Source organism: Hippocampus bargibanti, linkage group LG05 (genome assembly GCF_051943395.1).
Source record: "Hippocampus bargibanti isolate YZ-2025 linkage group LG05, ASM5194339v1, whole genome shotgun sequence".
NCBI lineage: Eukaryota > Metazoa > Chordata > Actinopteri > Syngnathiformes > Syngnathidae > Hippocampus > Hippocampus bargibanti.
Window position 1 is genome coordinate 14,192,483 of NC_142738.1, and position 22,092 is coordinate 14,214,574.

General features: G+C 41.2%; 1 protein-coding gene across 8 annotated transcripts in view; it reads right to left on the reverse strand.

Moving 5' to 3' along the window:
* The window catches only part of frmd4a (FERM domain containing 4A), a 196,836-nt gene that overhangs the window by 25,865 nt on the left and 148,879 nt on the right, over positions 1-22,092 (reverse strand). For all 8 annotated transcript variants that reach the window (XM_088996803.1, XM_088996804.1, XM_088996801.1 and 5 more), the window contains exons 3-11: positions 18,581-18,675; positions 17,589-17,681; positions 9,473-9,557; positions 6,996-7,052; positions 5,813-5,835; positions 2,833-2,916; positions 2,690-2,755; positions 2,553-2,610; positions 2,202-2,288 (exon numbers count right to left, since the gene is read on the reverse strand). In XM_088996803.1, coding sequence (XP_088852929.1) covers positions 2,202-2,288; positions 2,553-2,610; positions 2,690-2,755; positions 2,833-2,916; positions 5,813-5,835; positions 6,996-7,052; positions 9,473-9,557; positions 17,589-17,681; positions 18,581-18,675 — 648 coding nt within the window. The remainder of the gene's footprint in view (positions 1-2,201; positions 2,289-2,552; positions 2,611-2,689; positions 2,756-2,832; positions 2,917-5,812; positions 5,836-6,995; positions 7,053-9,472; positions 9,558-17,588; positions 17,682-18,580; positions 18,676-22,092) is intronic.

Sequence of the window (22,092 nt, forward strand, 5' to 3'; positions counted from 1 at the left end):
AAACATTGCCAGAGGCCATGACCAAGGCTTTTTCAGCATCTAAGCAGCAAAAAACAAAGCCGAAAAAACATCGGCAATGGCGCTCTACGTCATATTTTCAATTCCCGAATAAATTCGTGAATGGCAGTGAATGAGTTAATTTTGCTTCTAAAACTGCAACCTTACGTGACTTGGCTTGACGAATTCTGTTGCTCGAACACACAGACAACACATTTGTGGCAAACAGGAAAGCTTTTGCAGACGGGATGTATTTGTCAAGATGGTGAGTTCACCGCTAAGTTCAGTTCCTGATGAGCAAATATGTGTGTGTGTGTGTGTGTGTGTGTTCACGGGCGAGTGTATGTGTGAGGTGGTGGTGGGGGGGGGGGGGGGGGGGGCTTATGTGCTCCAGAGTGTCAGTGGCCTTTCAATGTGCAGAGATGGTGTTAAACCCATTAACACCTTGCATGACAAGGTAAAATGTCAGCAAGCAAGCATTAAACATGGTGGGGGCGGGGGAAGGGGATTGATCGCTAGAGGTGAGCAAGAATGGCTTTTACCAAACTGCATAACAGCACTGATTGGGTATAAAGAGAAACAGGGACAGTGACAGAGAGCACGAGGGGTGCTCAACCTTTGCAGATATTAGTACGGAATATGTGAACACTCACTGTTCTTCTCGAACACAATGAGTTGACACACTCATGGGAGGGAAAATATGAGTTGTTACCATTTAGTCACACAAGGAGAATGCAAGATGATTTTAAAATGGCCAAAAGTGGAATTATAGTTATAGAATCCCTCCGACCCCAAAAAAGGCAACATTAAGTCTTCTGAACATACCATTATTTTTGTCCGATTCATTACTGGTGGAACGGTATATGTAAGCAATGATGTGGCTTGGATTACACATTTAGGGCTCATTGTTGGGTACATTTTCAGTTAGTGTTTTTTTCTATCTCATTATGTTGCTCGTGGGAAAAAAACTGTTGTAATGAAGTACTAAATAATCTAATGTGTTTAGATGAAAACCATCATTTCAACAGATTACTTACTAATGCCAAATTTCCTTTCATTCCTTGACTACTCGTATATATGCGACAAAGGCTTTATCGAATCAGTTATCTGCCTGATTAATCAATCGATTGCACTTGCCAATCAAATACTTTCCAGTTTTGTTTCTTTATTTCTTTTTTAATGGTGAGAAGAACCCAGTTACAAATAACTATGGTTAGCCAAAGTTGATTTGAGACTATATTCACTTAAAAAAATATATCATCATATTTTCGTATTTCATATTTGTGTGTCGTGCTCTTTTTTTCGGGTAAAGCGTCTCTCACAGACATTTACTGTATGCTTCTCCTTTAGACCGCAGTCGACGTGAAGACTTATGGCTCGCTCATCGTCATGAGTACACAATACCGTGTTTCACTCTCCACACTCCAAGCTCTGCCAGCTCTGCTTTGCAGTAATTACAGCAAACTTTATTTTTGTCCTTTTCTTCTCCCAGTTTCAAGCCACTGTCATTGCCGAGCATCATCCTCTTCTAACTTTGTTACCAAAAGAGAGAGTCAATCAGCGACAAATGTTCATGCCATCAACATGGACGTGGTCCAAAATAGATTCCTGTCGAACTGAGGCAGACATTTTTCTCTACAAAAATTTCTGGTTGACTTTCATTGCCAATTTTTGCTCCCACCTCCACATATGACATTGCAGCAGAATAAAACGTGTAGCAAATGAAACCAAAAACAGCTTGTGTAACAGTTGGATTAAGCGTGGGTTGAATGGTGAAAAAACTAAAATTGCAGTGTTTTATAAACACATCTGAAAAATAGAATGTAAAGGAATAAACAGTTTTTATGAAGTCTAATTACTCTTTGAAGGGGCATGACCTTCGTGAGAGACACTTGCAAATGAAGTCACTCGGTAGGCTGGTTATTACAGAGAGAGCATCCACTTTTTTTGCAAGTCTTCTCATATTTGGGTGTTTGACTGTTTGTCCTGTTCAATAAACAGCTGAAAATGTATTGCCCTCTGTGACTCTCTTCGTGCAGATGTCAGGTCATTAAAGTGACTCTAAATGCTAGTTTTTCTTACTTCAATAAAACAGCTGCATAGCTGAAACTTCACCAAACTGGAGCACACGTGAGTCAAGGTGCCATTCTATGTGGTCTTTGACCGACTGGGGCTAGCGAGGACACCTTGGAAGGTCATCTCACCTTTCTAGGCTTGACTTTGTCCTGATGGTCATACTGAAATATTCCTTTATAGCTCAGTCCCAGCCACCATGGGATGCCCTGCTTATCCTGTGACAAAACGACAATGACAAGATCACCTGCATGTGTGTGTGTTTGTGTGTGTGCGTGTGTGTGTGTGTGTGTGTGTGTGTGTGTGTGTGTGTGTGTGTGTGTGTGTGTGTGTGTGTGTGTGTGTGTGTGTGTGTGCGTGTGGATGGTTTGACAGCAAGAGAAATAAGACAACCAAAAGTTACAACCCCAATATTAGCTGCTTTAAAGTCCAGGAAAAAAAACAAAAACAAGAGTGTAGTGGGGGAGAAAAAAAAAACGTACCTTTACGGCGTAGTAATGTACTCCATATGTGGGCAGTGACTCCACAATGCTCATGTAGCTGTGAAGATGAGGAACGCACAACACATGAGACTTGAAGCCAAACAGGCTAATTGCACCCAAGTGGCGCTAACACTCACTTTACGATAGCTTGTCCTCTGGACTGTCCGTTGAGCTTCTTGTAGTGGTCAATGACCCGCTCTTCACTGCCAAAGAAGAAGAAACGTTTTGAGGAAACGATAAAATTTGAGAAAGGAGGAAGATCAGGAGGATGTAATGTCACCAGTAGGCCAGGGATGGATGCTCCTTTAGGGCCTGAGTGGGCAGAGCAGGGAGCTTCTTTAGGTCAGACCTGGTTGCATCGTTACTAGTAGGGGAGAGAGACCAAAAGGTGTGATCAAGACATCTTTTTCATAAAGCTTTGAAGTGTCACCGGTGAACTATGGCAAGGCAACTGTATTATGTTACGCTGGAAGAAGGACATTAAATCAAGTGAGAAGACATTGAAGACTGATAGCGGATGTTCTGTTCTGCAGGCACAGAAGAAATAGTCAAGTAACAGGAAGACGGTGAGCAATAAAGAAACATATTAAAGTGATATTAAGAAGACAAAGGATGGAAGAGCGGAAAAATAGAAACGCGTGAAAGAGGCATGAGCCAAACAGACTTGGCTTTGGCTGGAGTTTTCAGACCGCCGTTGGCAGGAGGTCACAAAAAAAAGTAAAAAAAAAGTAATCCCAAAGTTGGTCTGGGGGAAAGAGGATTGGGGAAAGCCCTGGGAATACAACCGCCGCAGAGCTGAGGGGCAGAGTTATCTCCCAGCTCCGAGCAAAGTCTACTTGGTTCTTTGAAGCATGATGATCCCATTTTTTTAGACTTCATGTGCAACCGTTTACACTCTCGGATGATAAGAGATTTTACCCGGAACCCTTTTTAAGGATATTCAAGATCTACTCTCATGTTTTTTTCCAACTGCTGTAAATTATATATTTAAGATTCGCGAAAGGAAACCATGTACGTATTATGTATTTAACAATAAACTGCTACAGAACCGCTACTGTATCTGTTTTGAATCATCTATACAACACACACGGACACAGCTGCATTCCCAACGCATCCCTCTGTGGGAAACCTTTTTTGAGCAATGTTTCAAGGAAGGCAATCCATGCAATGAGAGGAAGTGGACTGTATTGGAGGCTGAGAAACTGCATGGTTCAGTTACAGATAAAAGTTGCATATGGCTTTGTAGACCTTGTAGGGAAAATTGTATGTGAGTGTAAGCCGAGGGGGAGGGAAAAAGACAAGTGGGCAGGAATGTTACCGGAGTTTGTTACATTCCAATTTGGGCATGCAGGATGCATGGGTGGAGGAAATGAGGTCAGACATGGAGGCTGCTGCATTGTGTCAATGTTGCTGAGGCAAAGTGATGAAGGATGACACACTTTGAGGGTGACATCACACACATGGACATGAACAAAATTGATGTGTTGTGGGTATGGAGGCTTCTTCATAACTAATAGGAATGAATAATTATTATTACATATATATAGACAAACGGAAAGGGAAACATTTTGAGTTGTTTGATGAGCCAATTCCATTTTGTAAATCAGATTCCAAGTATTGGCTAACTTTTGACAAGATGTTGAAGTGTGTGTGTGTGGAACATGTGTGAGGTCAGAGGCTCTCAGTTTAGTTTGTTTCATTGAGGTCCAGACTGTCAAGTTCTTCCATGCCAAAGTCAAACAAGAGACTGAGAGCAGAGTCTCAATACATTTGTCTATAACAATCAAAGAATATTTGTGGTAAATTGCCTTGTCAAAGACTGTTGTGTCATTTACCCTCTTTCATTTCACATTTACAGTGCCGTGCTGTCTGTGATTATATAAAATGTTCTCTCTCCAGTACAATTAGGGTATATTTATACTGCATGGAATAGGCATCACAACAGTAAGAGTAGGAAAAAAATCCATGACATCTGATATCTTCTCTTCTCTAAAACAATGTCTACATGCGCATGTTTGTCTATACCACACAAAATAACATTAACTCATTCACTGCCATTCCCGAATTTATTTGGCAATGGACGTGGAGTGCCATTCACATTTTTTTTCGGGTTTTGTTTTTTCTTGTGGGGGGATGCATTTCAAGCTTCGGTCAGAACTCTGGCAATGTGTGGACCCTCCGATGAGAGGGCAGCATTTACCTTTTGTACAACCGCCCCCACTTTAATTGCAGATAACTATACGACCAAGTAAACTCAAAATAAACTTTTTTTTATGAGGAAAGAAGACAGTCTAAGGTTTATTACGAGTTTCATGTTTATGTAGTCCTAAGACTTTTCTGTGGGTTCTCCAATGAGAGAAAATGACAAAAACCCTGACACTGGAGTGGACACATGTCTGGCAGTGAATGAGTTAAAAAGACATCATGTAAATCTCAACTACAACAGAAGCTTTGACAAATAATCATCGAAACATCCTTACATTTAAGCCTTGTTGACCATTAATCATGTTACTGTAAGTCATTTCTGTTGGTAGCCAGTGAAGGAATAATAAAAAATGTTTAAATCAATGAGGGGAGTCAGCAACTTAATAATGTAGTTTCTACTTTGGATGATTCATACGTAGTATAGTGTGGGTGGCCAACGGGTTATGATATCCGCCTCCCAGTGCAAAGTTGCAGGGTTCAATTCTGGTACTGGCCTTCTTGTATGGAGTTTGCATGTTCTTTGCGCGCCTGTGTCGTTTTTTTTTTTCCCTTTCCTCCCACATTCCAAAAAAACATGCGTGGCAGATTAGTGGATCACTCTGAATTGTCCACAGATGTGATTGTGAGCACAAATACAGGCACTGTTCATTAATGTGTGCATTGCAATTGATTGGATACCAGTTCAGGGTGTGCCCATAGACTGCTGGCATTGACTCCATTGCGCCTGTGATCCTCGTGAGGATTAAGTGAATTAAAAAATGAATGGTTAGATAGTTTATTTGTCACTGCTTGGAGCTGGCGCAATTTGACTTATCTTTGTAAAATGTGGGTGTCTGCACATGATATTTGATTTGGTATTGTAAACCCAGCCCCACGGGAAATATGTTACTTCATGTTAATTCAACTGGGCCTTATTAACGTGCTAATGGCCATGTTGATGTAATAATGACTCCAGCTGTGCTGATGGTGATTTGTGTGCAGTCAGTTTAATAAAATAAAAATGTATCACAGTGAATCAGCGAGAAAGCAGAAATAAGAACGGGGAAAGGTCTTACCTGGTAAAATCACTTTTGGCCTCCTGCAAAATGATAAAAAGGATTGTGAGGGTGGGAGTAACATAAAAAACATGTAACATAAAACATTGGATTGTTAGTTCTTGGAGGGACATTACACTACTGTCTGTCAAGGCATTGAGAGGTGATACAGCGGCAGTTTACCTCAAGAGCTGTTGTTAGTCGGTTTTTTTTGCAATGTTGCAAAATTATATTTGAGTTGTAAATGTGATGTATTAGATGCCCGTTTTTTGTTTTTGTTCCTTCATGCGAGGTTATTATCCTCAACTTCTACTTGTGACTTTGAGTTTATATAACCTGGTGAGTGACACGGACGTCAGCGAATGAGAATGTAGAGTTGATTGGCTGATAACTAGCAAACTCACTTTTCAGTCGGCATGTTGTGTTCATTATGAAGGAAAGTGCTAATTATTTAAATTATTAATTGGATTCATTTCTTTTTGCTTGTTCAATAAAAGTATTGGAAGTGCATCATTGGCTGCATCTATTTTTTCTGACTTGTGGGGGAATGACAATATATTCTAAATAGCAATGGTAGGCTGTATGAAATTAGCTCATATTGATTTGTCATTTTCTTTGTTGATGATTGTACACATTCTACACTCACTGTTGTGAGACAATTTGTATTTTATCTTCCTTTTGAATGAGAATGGATCGATTGAGATTCCTGTTCTACATATTGTCGCCCATTGATGTAAAACCCCACACCCACACCCACACACACACACACCCACACACACACACACACACACACACACACACACACACACACACACGCGCACGCGCACGCGCACGCACACGCACACGCACACGCACACACACACACACACACACACACACACACACACACACACCAATAAATGGACTGACTAATGTGAACCAAAAGCCTCACCCAGCTGCTGGGTTACATTAGAAGTTGCTGAAGGCAGCCAGGAATGTCAAATGATCGCCAACAAAGACAGTGGAGAGTGTTTTAGGATTTCAACTTATAAGCATCATTACACCATCGCTGACAGACCGACAGGCGCATTACATAATGGCAGTTTCTTGGCAATTAGCATCAAACGCCTCGGGAAGACATTGTGGGAAGGGGACCGTTTCCTTGAATCAAGTGCGCCATTTGAGGAAAATGGGGACAGGGAGGCGGACTTGCACTTTATCTTACTTGTAGAATATAGGAAGCCAGCTCAAAAACGACATCACTATCCACTTCAATGAGCTCCTACGAGAGAGAAATGAGACACATGAAGGACGTGATGGAAATGATACACTTTGCCAAAATGGGGTGTGGACTCTGAAATGTCTCTGATGTTCATGTCTTGCCCCATGACTGCTTGGTAATTCTTTTCATCTGCCTTTAAACTGTTGCCATCTCTAATTTCATGAGCTCTTCATGTGGACAGGGCTGAACGATTAAGGGGGAGAAGATTTGAGTGACAACGAAATGTATATATTATTTTTAACATTTCTGACTGAACAATTGTTCTGTCGCTGTTTATGTACACATTTGGCACAAATAAGCCAATCAACCATTTATTTCATAATACAAGCATGACTTTTTGCAAAAATCTGGACACCAAGAAAATAACTATATACCATCCATCCATTTTCAATACCGCTTTATCCTCACGAGGGTCGCGAGGGTTGCTGGTGTCCAGCTGTCTTCGGTCACCAGGCGGGGGACACAATGAATTGGTTGCCAGCCAATCGGGGGGAGACATTGACAAAACACTATTGGAGCTCGCAAACACACATAGGGACAATTTGTAGTGTTCAATCAGCCTGCCATGCATGTTTTTGGAATGTGGGAGAAAACTAGAGGAACCAAAGAAAACCCAGGCGGGTCTGGGGAGAACATACAAACTCCACACAGGGAGGCCGGACCAGGCCACGACCTCTGCACTGTGAAGTCGGTGTGCTAACCACTCGACTAACGGCCTGCCCCTTTTGGAGGGTACATCAAATTCAAGATTTGGAATGGAAGGCGAGCTATCGAAGTCATTTTTGTTTAGATTGGGCCGGATGGGTGTGGATGTGACTACTAGTTCAAGTATGCCAGGAATGCACTCTTTCCAATCCACCTCTTAATTGGCTTGGTGAGATCAGACAGCCGCGGTGAAACGCAAGACAGATCAGAGCGTACCACCCACAACGTTCAAACACAAATGTGTCATTTTGGAACGCACACAGAGACATACCAGTTTATTTCTGTGCGTGAGAAATCGACACCTACCTGTTTTTTATGAATATGAAAAGTATGATGGTGAGAACAAAAAGAGCTGCTCCAATTCGATCCATACATGATTCTCCAATATGCTTATGTTGAAGGGTGCAATCATTTTGGGTGATGGCTGCCCCCTTCTGGACAAATACACTTAAAGGCTTGACTGGCGTAGCAGCATCAAAGGTCTAGCGCAGTAATTTTGTGAAAGAGGTACTTGGAAGTCTAATGGTTAGTACGCCGGCTTCACAGTGCAAAGCTTGTGTGTTCAAGACCCGGTCTGGCCTCCCTGTGTGGAGTTAGGATGTTCTTCCCAGGCCTGTGTGAGTTTCCTCCCACATTCCAAAAACATGCACGGTAAGCTAATTGAACACTCAAATTATCCCTTGGTATGAGAGTGAATGGCTGTTTGTCTTTGTGTGCCCTGTGACAGGCTGGCAACCAATTCAGTTGTCCCCTGCAGAGTGCCCGAAAACGGCTGGGATAGGCTCCAGCACCCCCAGCGACCCTAATGAGGATGACGCGGCATGGAAAATGGATGGATGGATGGTATATATTTTTTTTTCTTGGTGTCCAGATTTTTGCAAAAAGTCATGCTTGTATTATGAAATAAATGGTTGATTGGCTTATTTGTGCCACTAAAAACACTGAGCAGAGGGGGAAACAACATCAATGTAATCTATATTCATAACAATCTTCTTTAGTAGTACTTCAGAGGAGAACCACCAAATAAATACAGGCGCTCCCCAACTTACGAATATTCGAGTTACGACGTTACGGTGCATAGAAACATTTTTGCGGGTACAGTATGTCGAAAAATGTTCGGACAAAGATGTTGTAAGCTAGATTTTGTATTGCGCACTTTTTCCGGCCGAGCTCGCTTGCGATTGACTGCGTACTGTGCTTCACGCACATGCACGCACACAGACACATGAGAGGTTTCAAGGGCTGGATGTTTACACAACGGACACCAAAGCTGACCAATCAGCGCTTGTGTTGCCAACAAGTTCAGGCCCGGATCCGCTGAGCTCGCTTATGATTGGCTGTGTAGAGTATGTGGGTGGGGAGGAAATCCGATTTGTCTTCCCAGTCGAGGCTCCGAGGAGGAGGCGAATTGTGATGCATAACAAAAAGTAATGGCTTCAGCTTCAGTCATGGGTTACTGAAGACCCAAGGATATATATCGTGGTACTACTGTAGCTGTGAATTTATTTTACGGCTGTTAGTGTCTGTGTTTTATACTTTACCGTTCAGTATTTGACTTAAACAAAACTCCCATAAAAAATATAGCACTGAAGCAACTTATGATCAAATTCACTTTACGAACGACCGCTCGGAACGTCTCTTGTTCGTGAGGTGGGGAGCGTCTGTTCCATTATATAATCACAAGTGTAAATAATTGCAACAGGAAGCTGATTTACCTTGTAGATGATGGACTTGGCATTGAGGAAAAAAAGTTCAATTGTGGCATTGTCTTTCAAGTATGATATACTCTCTATGTAGAACCTGAAGATGGAAAAAACAGCTTAAGTGTCATTTCCTACACAAAAATGCATATTTTAAAAAACATTTCAGTGAAGAAAACAGCACGCAAATGATTGTACACATGTACATTTACACTTATCGGTATACAGTATTTGCTTCGGCGGACCCATGCAGTCAAAAAATATGTATCTTCCAAATTGCATATGATTCGCTCATTATACATTTCAGTTCGTATTGTGGAGTGAAGCTGCACTGCACCATCCAGTGAACTGTTTATAACACTTTACCAACTTCGTATAACAAATTCAGGTCACCGGCAGGACATTCTAAACATGGTTGGAAGAAAGGCACATTTATTGCTTGCAGCCACCGGAGCTCATGAAACAGCAGGTGTAGCTGATGCTGGCCACAAGAAGACGCTACAGGCACGTTTATTATGAGCTAGGAGCGCAGTTAACTTCTTTAAACCACATCTGCTGTCTCATCAGAGTGCCTTGCAAACAAATCCGCGGACACGCGCACAGGCACCCCCACACGCACAAACACTCGCACACATGCGGGAGAGTGAAGCACAGTAACCCACTTCTAAAAGGGCACTTGTGAACTAGAGAAGTAACATAATAACGCCTTCTATATTTAGCTCATGGAAGCAGGCATGCATGTCGAGTTTTATGGAAGGCAGTATGCTGGGAAGGAAGCTATTCATTCTCAGCGCCCATGTTATAAGATGCTTCAACGGATTCCTCCCACGTCTTGACTATGCATCCAAGCTGTATACATTTTTTACAGCGGTGAGCGGTGAATTTTGTATGTATGGTATTGGGTGTCTTACTGAACGTAACCCACCTCTTATTATCATCAATACCGTACACTTCCTCTGAAAAGTAAATTTAGATTATTATTTCAGTACTGTTACAATTTTGGTCACATTTTTTGGTGATATAATCTGAGATTTTTCCCCAGGTAAAATAAATACCTTGGCTCGATAAAATTGGGAAACACTGATTTAGGCTATTGGCAGTGAGAGTGAGTGATCCAAGGAGGATCAAGGGAAGCCCTTACTGCGTTTGCAATCATCCATCCATCATCCATTTTCCGTACCGCTTATTCCTCCTTAGGGCCGCTGAGGGTGCTGGAGCCTATCTCGGCTGTCTTCGGGCATGACGTGGGGGACACCCTGAATTGGTTGCCAGCCAATCACAGGGGACACAAAGACATACAACAGTCACTCTCACACTCACACCTAGGGATAATTTGGAGTGGCCAATCTTCCTGCCATGCATGTCTTTGGAGTGTGGGAGGAAACCGAAAACCCACGCGGGCCTGGGGAGAACATGCAAATTCCACACAGGGAGGCGGGACCGGGACGCGAACCAGCGACCTCTGCACTATGAAGCCGGTGTGCTAACCACTCGACTAGCGGGCCGCTCGCGTTTGCAATCAAGCATTGAGAAGATCCAAAACCTGCCCGATCAACAACTCCCGTATGAACGTTTAATTAAATCCACACATTTTATGAGCGCCGCACACATTGATTCGGCATACCTCTGGAGCCGAATTATGATTCATATTGTAGAGCGGAGCTGCACTGTAACTGTTTCTAATATAATTCACCAATTTCTTATAAACACATTTGATGAGAGCTGAATACGGGGCAGTCTGACATTTATTAAGCCTAACATTAAATGCCAAAAAATATAGCATATATATTTTTATACTTTATGCCGGTGAAAACCAGATCCTTGGGCTGGAAATGAATTCAGCGTTGACATTTGAGTTGATTGTTGTTTTACCGTGTATGTGTCTGCCCGTGTGTGTGTGTGTGTGTGTGTGTGTGTGTGTGGGCGTGTGTGCGTGTTTGTGCGCATGTGTGTGTGTTTAATGTATTGTTGGTGCGTGGACTGAACAATGGTAGGGAATAAGCGAGTGAATACCTTTAGTTGGGGTCTTAGTTCAACAACCCATCTCCTTCATATATAAGGCCTATAAAATGATAAACGTCTTGAGTTACGGACACTTTCTTTATAATTTGTAAGTAATTGTAAATAGCCACATACAGGTATGTTTTTCGATGGCCCTTATGTGAGGTGTCGAGGCCATGAAGACAGCCGATTAACCAGTGTGCACATGCAGCAGTATTAGATTTAGAGATGCAATCGACTCTGAGTCACTTAATTTTGAGTATTAGCTGGTACATTGTCTCAATTTGAAACGTAGCCAATGAATTGAGAAGAAAATAAAGCACATTTAAATTGTCTCAACTCTTTTTATTTGAAATAAGGTATTCCAACTTTTTAAATATGGTTAGAAGAAGAGTGCAGTGGTTTTCTGCCTCCGGACTATTGTATGCCACAATACATACCTAAAACATTACATTGTCTCACACAAAATTACGTTTTTTTTCAGGATGATTCGGCAATTCATCTGTATCTCAGGAAAGAAATTGTGCTTTATGATATCTAAAAAATAAAACTAATATATTTTTTTGTGATCTTTTGACACAATACGCCTCAGCTCTAAATTGTGACCGGCCCTAATTTCTAATCATACAATCGGGCCAACACTAGTAAGCGAATGTCATCATGTTTTTTTTTCTAATGAAATTCTTGTATATTCATGGGCTAGAAGTGTGTTGCATACATCAATTTGCTGTTTAACTCATTCACTGCCAGACATGTGCAAAAATGTGTCCACTCCAGTACCCAGGGTTTTTGTCATGGTCACTTGAATTCCAGGACCCACAGAATATTGAGTTTTAGGACTACATAAACATTCAATACAGTGTTAGAAACCTTTGACTCTCTTATTTCATCAGAAAAAAGGGGTAATTCCTAAATTATATGGGTCTGGAGTTATATGAGCTTGAAATGAGGGTGACTGTCCAAAATAAAATGCACGTACAGTAGTCTCGTTATATCGATATTCTCGGGAGTCTGAAAAAATATCGATAAAACTGGACTATCGATATATCCGATCCTGCGCCGAACTGCATTAAACATATTACAATAACCGATAACAATGATTTTTAACTCATCGGTACCCGTCATGTTTGCGCACGGCATGATTCTAAGTCTTGCCTTGGAACGTTTACCCCTGCGGCAATCTTCATCTTTGTTCGCTTCGTATGCTGTCTTTATTTTATCTTTACTCTTCAACCACGTTGATAAAGTATTCTGCGGCACGTAGAACTCTTTCTCAATGGAGGATTTGCTTCTTGTTGGATTCTCCTCCACAGCCACTATTGCCTTGTACTTTGTTTCGATAACACAATTCTTATGTTTCCCCATGGTTGAAATTGGTGTTGAACAACTGTATCTAAGAAGACTATGTTTCAGATGCTACTGCAGCAGTAATGAAAGATGTGAGCTCTGCTACACCGTTTTTATAGTGCTCGAGGATTACAGTGCAACGTAAACTGGTAACGTGACCCGAAAGCTGGTGTCGTGACCAACGGTGTTAGCCGACCAAATTGGCTGGCGGGAGATGAAAAGGGCATCATAGTAACCAGATTATCGTAATAACCGGGTATCGTAACGGGATACTAATTATATCAGAAAATACTAGAAATTTGCTGCGAAATTAAAATAGTATCGTAATAAGCAGTACTATTGCTATAACCGTTATCGCGATAACGAGACTTTACTGTATAGAGCTGGAACAAAGCACTAATATGGAAAAAAGGGAAATGCTGCCGCCAATGTGAAATTGTGAAAAAGAAAAAAAAACATTGCCGGAGGCCATTGCCAGAAGCCATGGCCAGCGCTTTCTCGGCACTCAAGCATGTAAAAACTAAACCCGAAAAAATTTGGGAAAGGCGCTCTACGTTATATTTTCAATTTCCAAATAAATTTGGGAATGGCAGGGAATGAGTTAATAGGGATCACATTACTGCATTACGACTTGATACAATCTTGGTTACATCAACGCTCTAGGATGCAACTCCATCATAAACCAACAATACGCTATACTGTACATGTTTGGTAAATTACAGTAGGACCCAAGTTGGAAAACATGAGGTCAGGATGTAGAAAACATACAAAAACACAATTATCACTATCAACCAAAAAACACAAAATACAATGAAAATGCATTTCCTGCTTTATTTAGAAGTTATTGGGGCATAATGCATTCCTTTTTAAAATGTCCCGGTTACACAGACACAATTGTTTTCGCTTTTGCCGAACAATCATGACATTGTGTCATTATTTTTTGTCCTCATGTAAATGTCAACCTGGGATCGACTTTGCCGCAGCAGTGTTTGGTCCAGTTTACCGCGTTGCTGCGCGTGTTGCTAGCCAATGGGGAACTCTCCGGAAAGGAGCGAGGGGGGCGCTGGGCAGTGACATTATCCGGATGTATGTGTCGGGAACAAAGAACTCCAGTGGGCCAAAAACAAAGCCTGTGTTTTTCACTCAGGAATATCAAAGGTTTCATGTTAATGTTTGTGTGTGTGCACTTGATAGTTTTCAAAATGAGTAGCATTTTGAGTTGATAAACACCTGATATTTCACAGCTGAGAAGCTGCTGAGATGAAAATTGCTTTCACAAAAGTGCCTTCCTGGATATAAAATGACCAGTCTTTTGTGTGGGGTGGGAAATGGGAAAGCTTCCTTCTTTAGAAACATAGTGGATACACTTGAGGTCAATGAGACTCCTGATCAGCTGAGGGGCTCCTACACTGGGAGTTAACTACTGGGGTCAGAGAAATTTTATTGGTTTCGTCTTAAGTGGCCGCCTTAATGTGCACTGTAAACCCGAACAGTACTACTGACTCAAAGTCATTGAGGTCAGTCAACTCAAAAGCCGATTTTTTTGTTTCAAAAACTTAAACGTTTTGAGTTTTCTGAATAGTCATGCGTTTTTAATTTGCAGTAAATCAATACTTTTGAGTTTATGGCTGTCATATACTCATATATTTTGAGTAAACGGCAGAACGCTGCGTGATGACGTCACTGCAGGCGTGGTCTCACCGGGCGCATTTTTACTTCTCGATGGCTGAAGCTTGCGGAGACCCACGAATTCAGATGAGAACACAAACAACATTATTTAATATTACAAGGACCCAGTGTATCAATGCTGTAGTCGGTGCACAGAAAAGGGATATTTTGTTGTGTTTTTGACGACAGCAAATTTGGAAAGTCAGTTTGTGGAACTTGCCGTCTTTCACAAGTTAGCAAATATGCTAGTTCGTGGTCATGCTTGCGACTGAGGCCTTCTCATCCACTCTTTCAGATGCGTTGTTTTGAGCCTGGGACTTCTCATATGTTAAGCGCTCTTCTGTGGCGATATATGTATGAATTTTTCTTAAACGTCTCTTGTCTGTTGAAAGACACAGAAGTGTTATTTAGAGAATAGTACCGCGCAGGTTTAGTTGGGCGGTGGCCGAGTAATATCTGTTGCAGGTTATGTTTGTGTCCGCGAAGGTCCGAGAGTAATCGTCAAATGGGTGTAAAATTAAGGTTTATATAAAAGGGTCACACGAAATCCTCCACACCGTGGCTGCAACGCCCAGCAAGTTAGTGCTTTGAGTTAACTTTGTTTGCAAATGACCGTACCGCGTGTCATTGTCCAGCACAAGCTATAGGCTTAAGCTATCTATACACGTGCAGCGGTAGTGCTGCAGTTTTAAGAATGCACTAATTAAATATAATGATAGCCAAATAAAATGTACAGTGGATTGGAATATGTACAATTGATACAGTTTTAAATGCTTATGCATGTGTAAATTAAACATGAACTTTTTTTAAAATGTATTTTTGGCATATTAAGGATACCGAGAGAGCTGCTGGAGGCCAAGTCATCAAACTGCAAACGCCTGACTGGTTTGATTGCATCATTTCATCTGGTACATTAGATTTATTAAACTGAAAATGTTAACATGGATAAATGTGTTTTATTAAATTAAAGGATTACATTATTGTCATGTTTTTTCTCTTCAACCTTTCAGCCCGCGGGTGCAAATTGAGCAACACCACCATTATCGAAGGTATGTAAACATTTTTATTTATGCTATATTCTTAATTACCTGATGAATATCATACTACATGTAGGTATTTTTTATATTGAACAGAATTCTACCTTTTCAACATTTATTGGAGTATTTTACACCATTAATTGATACTTCATTGATTGTTCTTTCTTTAAAACAATCTCAAGTCTCACATTCTCCTCTGCTCTTACAGTGATGCAGTTGTAAAAATGCAATAGGGATAGTGCGGAGGTTCCAAACTATTACGAAGGATATGTTTGGGTTTGAGCTATAATAATCCGTAATTGTCTTTAATTTGGACCCACTAGAATCACACCAACTTTACTTTGCTTATCCAAACACATACTGATTCTTGAAAAATGTTTAATGTAATTGCAGGCCTAACATGGACTGGAGATGCAAACTGTGTTCTACATCCCTGGATACTCGGGCGAAGTTATTTAGCCATTATCGTTTGCAACATAATGCGCTCCCATCATACCTACAAGAAGATGACTCCGAGTTCTTCAAGACATGCAATGTATGTATTACCTGACTTAACACAAATGTCTATCTATGGCCACAATATATGCTATAACCTTTTACTTTATTCTGTATGTGTACGTTTGTGTGTATTTTGCAGTGGGAAGAGGATCCAGACATTGAAAACACTCCTGTCGCACTTCTCTCCGTGACAACTGACGACCTCACTAGTGCCATCTTGTTTAAGCCCGACAGCATTTCTGTTGTGATAGAAGATGGCATTATTGTGAGATGTCTCCCCAGGTTGGCTGATGCACACCTCCTCTGGTTTGGTTTAATATATGCATTGCATTTAGATTATCCAAGAAAATTAATCCACACATTCACCTTCATTCAGAAAATACTGCTGTGTCTTGATGATAACAGACCACTCAAACCACGCTTGCTAAGTTTTAAAAATGCTTTGTTCCGCAATATTGAAGGCACCAGTGCCTCCAATATTACAGAACAAAGCAACACTCGATAAGTAACTTCAGTTTTACTCTGCTTTGTATACCTGTTTGTGACTGATTTTCTATTAATACTTTGATATGTAAACTTGGATTCCACCAAAATGTCTTTTTTCGTTTCAGGAATACTGTTTGTTTATAGTAAGTTTTACCTTGATTTGCACCTTATAACGAGTACATTGAAATGTATTCTCTTGTATTTATTCAAGTATATGCTTTTCAAAGAATTTATTTTTTTAACAGAACAGCAGAGTATAATTTGTTGTTTTTTTTCTGTTTTGTTGTGCTTATTTCACATCTTCTGCTGAGGGGTTTATTTGTTGTTTTGGTACGTGGACATGCTGTGCATTTTGGTACTGTTATCATTTGTTTTATCAAAGGTTGTTTTAAACCTTAATAAAAAAATGTGAACTAAAACAGACGTGAGGTGTGTTTTTGTTTTTAGACATAGAAGGCAAATGTAAGTACAATATACATGAATATATGTGTTCATGGAACATTATAAATTTGAGTTGGTTAGCCTTAAATATGAAACCTAATTTTAATTTAAAAATTAAGAAAACATTAGAGTAAACTGAAAGTACATCTTTTAAGTTCAGGCAAACTCATAACATTTATGTCCAAACAAACTCATAACATTTAAGCTCAATCAAACTCATAACTTTTAAGTTCAGACAAACTCATAAAATTTATTTACACTACTCAAACATTTTGAGTAAACTACGCGAACATTTTGAGTTAACTCTACTCAAACATTTTGAGTTAACTGTAGTCAAAAATTTTGACGTAATCAGTTGCCATATAAATTTTGAGTACTTTCAACTTGTTGGGTTTTACAGTGTGTACCTCCTACCGCATTGAGCTTTGGCAAAACACACAAACATAAGGGCCCACTTTCCTTACACACACACACACGCACGCACGCACACGCACGCACGCACACACACACGCACACACACACACACACGCACGCACACAAACATGCACGCACACACACGCACGCACACGCACACACACACACGCATGCACACGGGAAAAAATCCTAAAGTGGAGGACATTGCGGTGTGTTGATGAAGTGGATGAAAAACTCACCTGACACAGAAGTAGAGGACAATGGGCCCTGATTTCTTGGGGAATTCATGTTCTAACACCCTGCGGTCCAGCTGTAGCCAACTAAAATGGCCCCTGAGGAGAGCCGGTAAAAAAAACATAAGATAACATGAGCTGGAGGAAAGAAATTACGCCTGCTGATGAGTGTTATTGTTTCCCTTCTTTTGCCCCTCCCCCTGAATGACATAAACAAAGGAGACACAGGCATACAAGTAAGGTCACATTATTCCCCCTTTATGTAAATCGTTTGACCCTTTTTGTGACTTTGCATGGAGTGTCACGAGGTGCAACTTGTCATCCTACAGTAGGTTGGCGAACATACTGAATTCATTGTTGTGTTTTCTCAAAAGGTAGTCTACTATTGGAGGCTAAATTTACACTTCCTGGGGAAAGGGAGATTAGTATTTTGCAGCATTCTACAAAATAATTGCAGACGCAAATTGGAAGTGTCAATGGTGGTTCTCATCATTTAAACCAACAGTGTCAAACTCAGGTTACTGCAAGGCCTCCCGGACCCAAGTTTGACACCCCTGATTTAAACCAATGGGCATAAGATTCAGCAATGACAACTAAAAATGCAATTGCTTCTGCGGTTTGCTCCGATATTCCAAAATCATGCACAATCGGTTGATTGAACTGGTCTAAATTGTTCAGAGTGGTGAATGTGAGTGTGGAAAGTTGTTTCTCTTTTTGTGCACTGCAATTCGTTGTCAATCAGTTCAGGGTGTACCAAAATTCTCGGCCCAAAGCAGCTGAGATATACTCAGGCACCCCTGTGGCCCTGAGTGTAGCTAAATGGTTGAAAAAAAACAACAAAATGGATGGAAAGTGTGGTTCTGGTGCTGATGACTCTGGAGTTAACATGCAATTGAAGTAAACAGAGGTCGTTTCATGTGTTGTGTATTCAGCATATTAGTTATGTGTCATTTAAAATGTACATGAAATTAGAGATTAGTCAACACTCCAGAACTCACGTTTCATCTGTGTATGCAATTCCAAAGTACTCCTTCTCCTTGAGGTTGAAGTGAGAGGCTACCAGGTCAAGAAGGTCCTTTGCCATTAACTTGGGCTGCGGAAAGACACATTCGATACCATATGTAAAAGATGTGAGAGAAGTGCAACAATTGTTTCTGAAAGTGACACCTTAGGAGGCCAAACACTGGCAAATATTTTAACATTTTGATCTTTTAAATTAAGTCTTCATGAAATCTCCCACCTTTCAAAAGACTCAATTGTGATTTAAGGCCCACACGTTTGCCCCTATCCCACTGAACGTTTGCGGGTGTTGGCGAAATTAGCAAAGTTTGAGACATTTAAACATTAAATTAGTCTCACAGTGGAGTAATTTACATTTCACAGCAGCAAAGTGATGAAAGTAAGAAGAAAGGGAAAGAAAAAGTAGACAAACAAAATACAAGACCTAAAGGCAGCCACTCTCGCTGCACCATCTTGAAGTCAAAACAACAACAACAACAAATGAATAAATAAAAATTAAAAAAATGATTAATTGACAAAATAATCAAGAAATTAATCTATTTTCAGAATAATCATTATTATCATGCCTTGTCTTTTTGTTTCTACACAATATTAACCTTTTCACTCTCTTGAAATCTCAAAACTGCTGAAAAATATATTTGACGAATATATATGTCAGTGTGAGTAATAAGATGAACATAAAACTGCTGTGAAAGAGTTATGTGTCTCACGGCCGCTTGGGACATGCGGGAAACAGGGATCCTTTTTTGTATTATGTCTTCAGCATGACCAGTCAGGGCCTAAAAATAACATTTTGTAACAAGGAGTAAAAAGAAATCACATCTCTTCATTACCATTCATATTGCTGCTAATGAAGTTCTGCGAATGTGTATCAGAGTGCACCGGATATTGACTCACCACAGTGACAAAGCATTTCTTAACAGAAGGGAGGGTAAAGTGCAAAAATGAGTGAGGGAAGAGGAGATTAATGACAGGAAGAGAGTAGAAATGAACAGCGCTCAGGGATGCTGCTGACAGTGTGGCAACCGTGCCTTTCTTTCTACGCTCTCTCTCTCCTCTCTCAGCCTCTGACCCACACCATTTGCTGCAGAGGCATGTACTGGATCAGAGCACTGTCCTCCATCGGTGATAGAGAGCTAGAGCCACGAAAGGGTTCAAATTGACGGTCCTCGTGGCTCATGCTAAGTGGCATTCATTGGTGAGGCAGTGATGACAGTCCCCCACTTTCAATAATCACCTCCCGAACGGCATCCAGAATGGAAATCAAAGGGTGCGGATGAGGTCTGTTGCCTCATGCAGCTGGGCCGTGACATTTTGCAAAAGAGGATGCCTCTCCCTGAATGAGGTTAACCGGGAGTGTGCTTCGCCCTGTAATACATACACATGCACACATGTACGCACACACGCACATACACAAGCATGTGCTCCACACGCAAACAGCCCACTCACAACATACCCACACTATTAGCTACAGCACTAAAGGGGCGCATCTTCCTAACAATCTTCCCCCGAGGTCTTCTGTTATCTTCTCACAGCACACTTACAACCAAAGTGACAGACGCCACTGGGAGCTATTTCAAGAAATGCCAGTGATGATGTCATCCCAGCACATACACAAACACACACTCATACATCTACACTGACCTAGATCGCATATGATCGCCTGCAGATTTTTTTCTTGTTTCTTGAAATACAAAAATTGCTCAGATTAGACAAGTTTAACAGAGAGAAACATAGATGGACCAATCCCAACTTCTATTAGTTTTGACAGACACAATCTTGAATGAGAGCTAATAAATGGCCAATCAACCCTATGTTTTTACTATCAGGTAGGAAATCTATGGGTTGCTCAGTTTAGAATTCCGTCACATCACGTCAATCTTGAATCAAAGTGCACTTTCAGTAACCTGCAGTATCTGTGAGGTGGCAGACACCAAACATATACTGAACGACATGGAACTGTTTTTTGGGAGATCAAACTGACAAGTTGGTGGGTGGCTTCATGCAAAAAAAAAAAAAAAAAAAAAAAACGCTCTATATGATAACACAGGTAATTATGAACAGCAGAGAATTACAAAGGAGTGCTGATGTTGAGATGTGACAAATGTACGAAAGACAGTTCACTACTAAGTAGGATTGATATTAAGACAATTTAATTTTAAAAAGCCTTCATCCAGGCTGTCATGCCTTACGAGAACATTAGTGTCAAATGAAAAATCTGTGTTTTGTAATGCTATGGTAGCACAAGAGCCCTCGAACAAAGAGGTTGTTGTAAACATTTTCTCTGAATAAATAAATCAAGCCATCAATCAGAATCAGAATCAGAATCAGAATACCTTTATTCGTCCCGCAATGGGGAAATTTGCAGTCCACAGCAGCAATTGAAGAGGGATGGGGTTGGGGTGGGAGTGAAAGGATAGAAAACAAGATATTCTAAGCATAACAAAATAAAAATGTCAACTGTATACTGTGCAAATGTAGATGTGCAAAAACCGTTCTATAAACAAGACTGTACATAGTGCAGAATCAAGAGATGCATTTAGATATATTGCAACAACCCATATTTACAAGTGTCCAGTTTTTTTTTTTTTTTCACATGTGATCATTGGGAATTGTGAAGCCTGACAGCAGTCGGTAGGAACGAGCGGCGGTACCTCTCCTTCTTGCAGCGCGGGTGTAATAGTCTCTGGCTAAAGGAGCTACCCAGAGCTGTCAGGATGGGCAGGAGGGGGTGGGAGGGGCTGTCCGTCATAGCTTTTAGTTTAGCTAGCGTCCGTCTGTTGCCCACCTCCTCAAGAGAGTCCAGCGAGCAGCCCACGACAGAACTGGCCCGCTTGACAAAGCGCTCCAGTCTTTTTCTGTCCCGGGTGGTGATGCTGCCTGACCAGCAGACAATGCCATAGTGGATGGCTGATGCCACCACAGAGTCATAGAAAGTCTTTAGGAGTGACCCCTGAACTCCAAAAGACCTCAGTTTCCTGAGGAGGAAGAGGCGACTCTGTCCCTTTTTGATTAGGGCATCCGTGTTTGTTGTCCAGTCCAGTTTATTGTTGAGAGTAACACCCAGGTACTTGTAGGAGGTCACCCTCTCAATGTCCGAACCCTGGATGTTCAATGGTGCAGGTGACGATTGTTTCCTGCAGAAATCCACCACCAGCTCCTTGGTTTTGCCAGTGTTGATCTGGAGGTGATTCTGCTGGCACCAGTCCACAAAGTCCTTTGTCAGTCCCCTGTACTCCCTATCGTCTCCCTCTGTAATGAGGCCGACAATAGCTGAGTCGTCAGAGAACTTCTGAAGGTGGCAGGTTGGGGTGTTGTAGTTGAAGTCCGAGGTGTAGAGGGTGAAGAGGAATGGAGCCAGGACTGTTCCCTGCGGCGCTCCGGTGCTGCAGAGAAGCCTGTCCGACTCACAGTTCTTTACCCTCACGTACTGTGGCCTGTTTGTGAGGTAGTCTGTAATCCAGGATGTGAGGTGATGGTCGACTCCGGC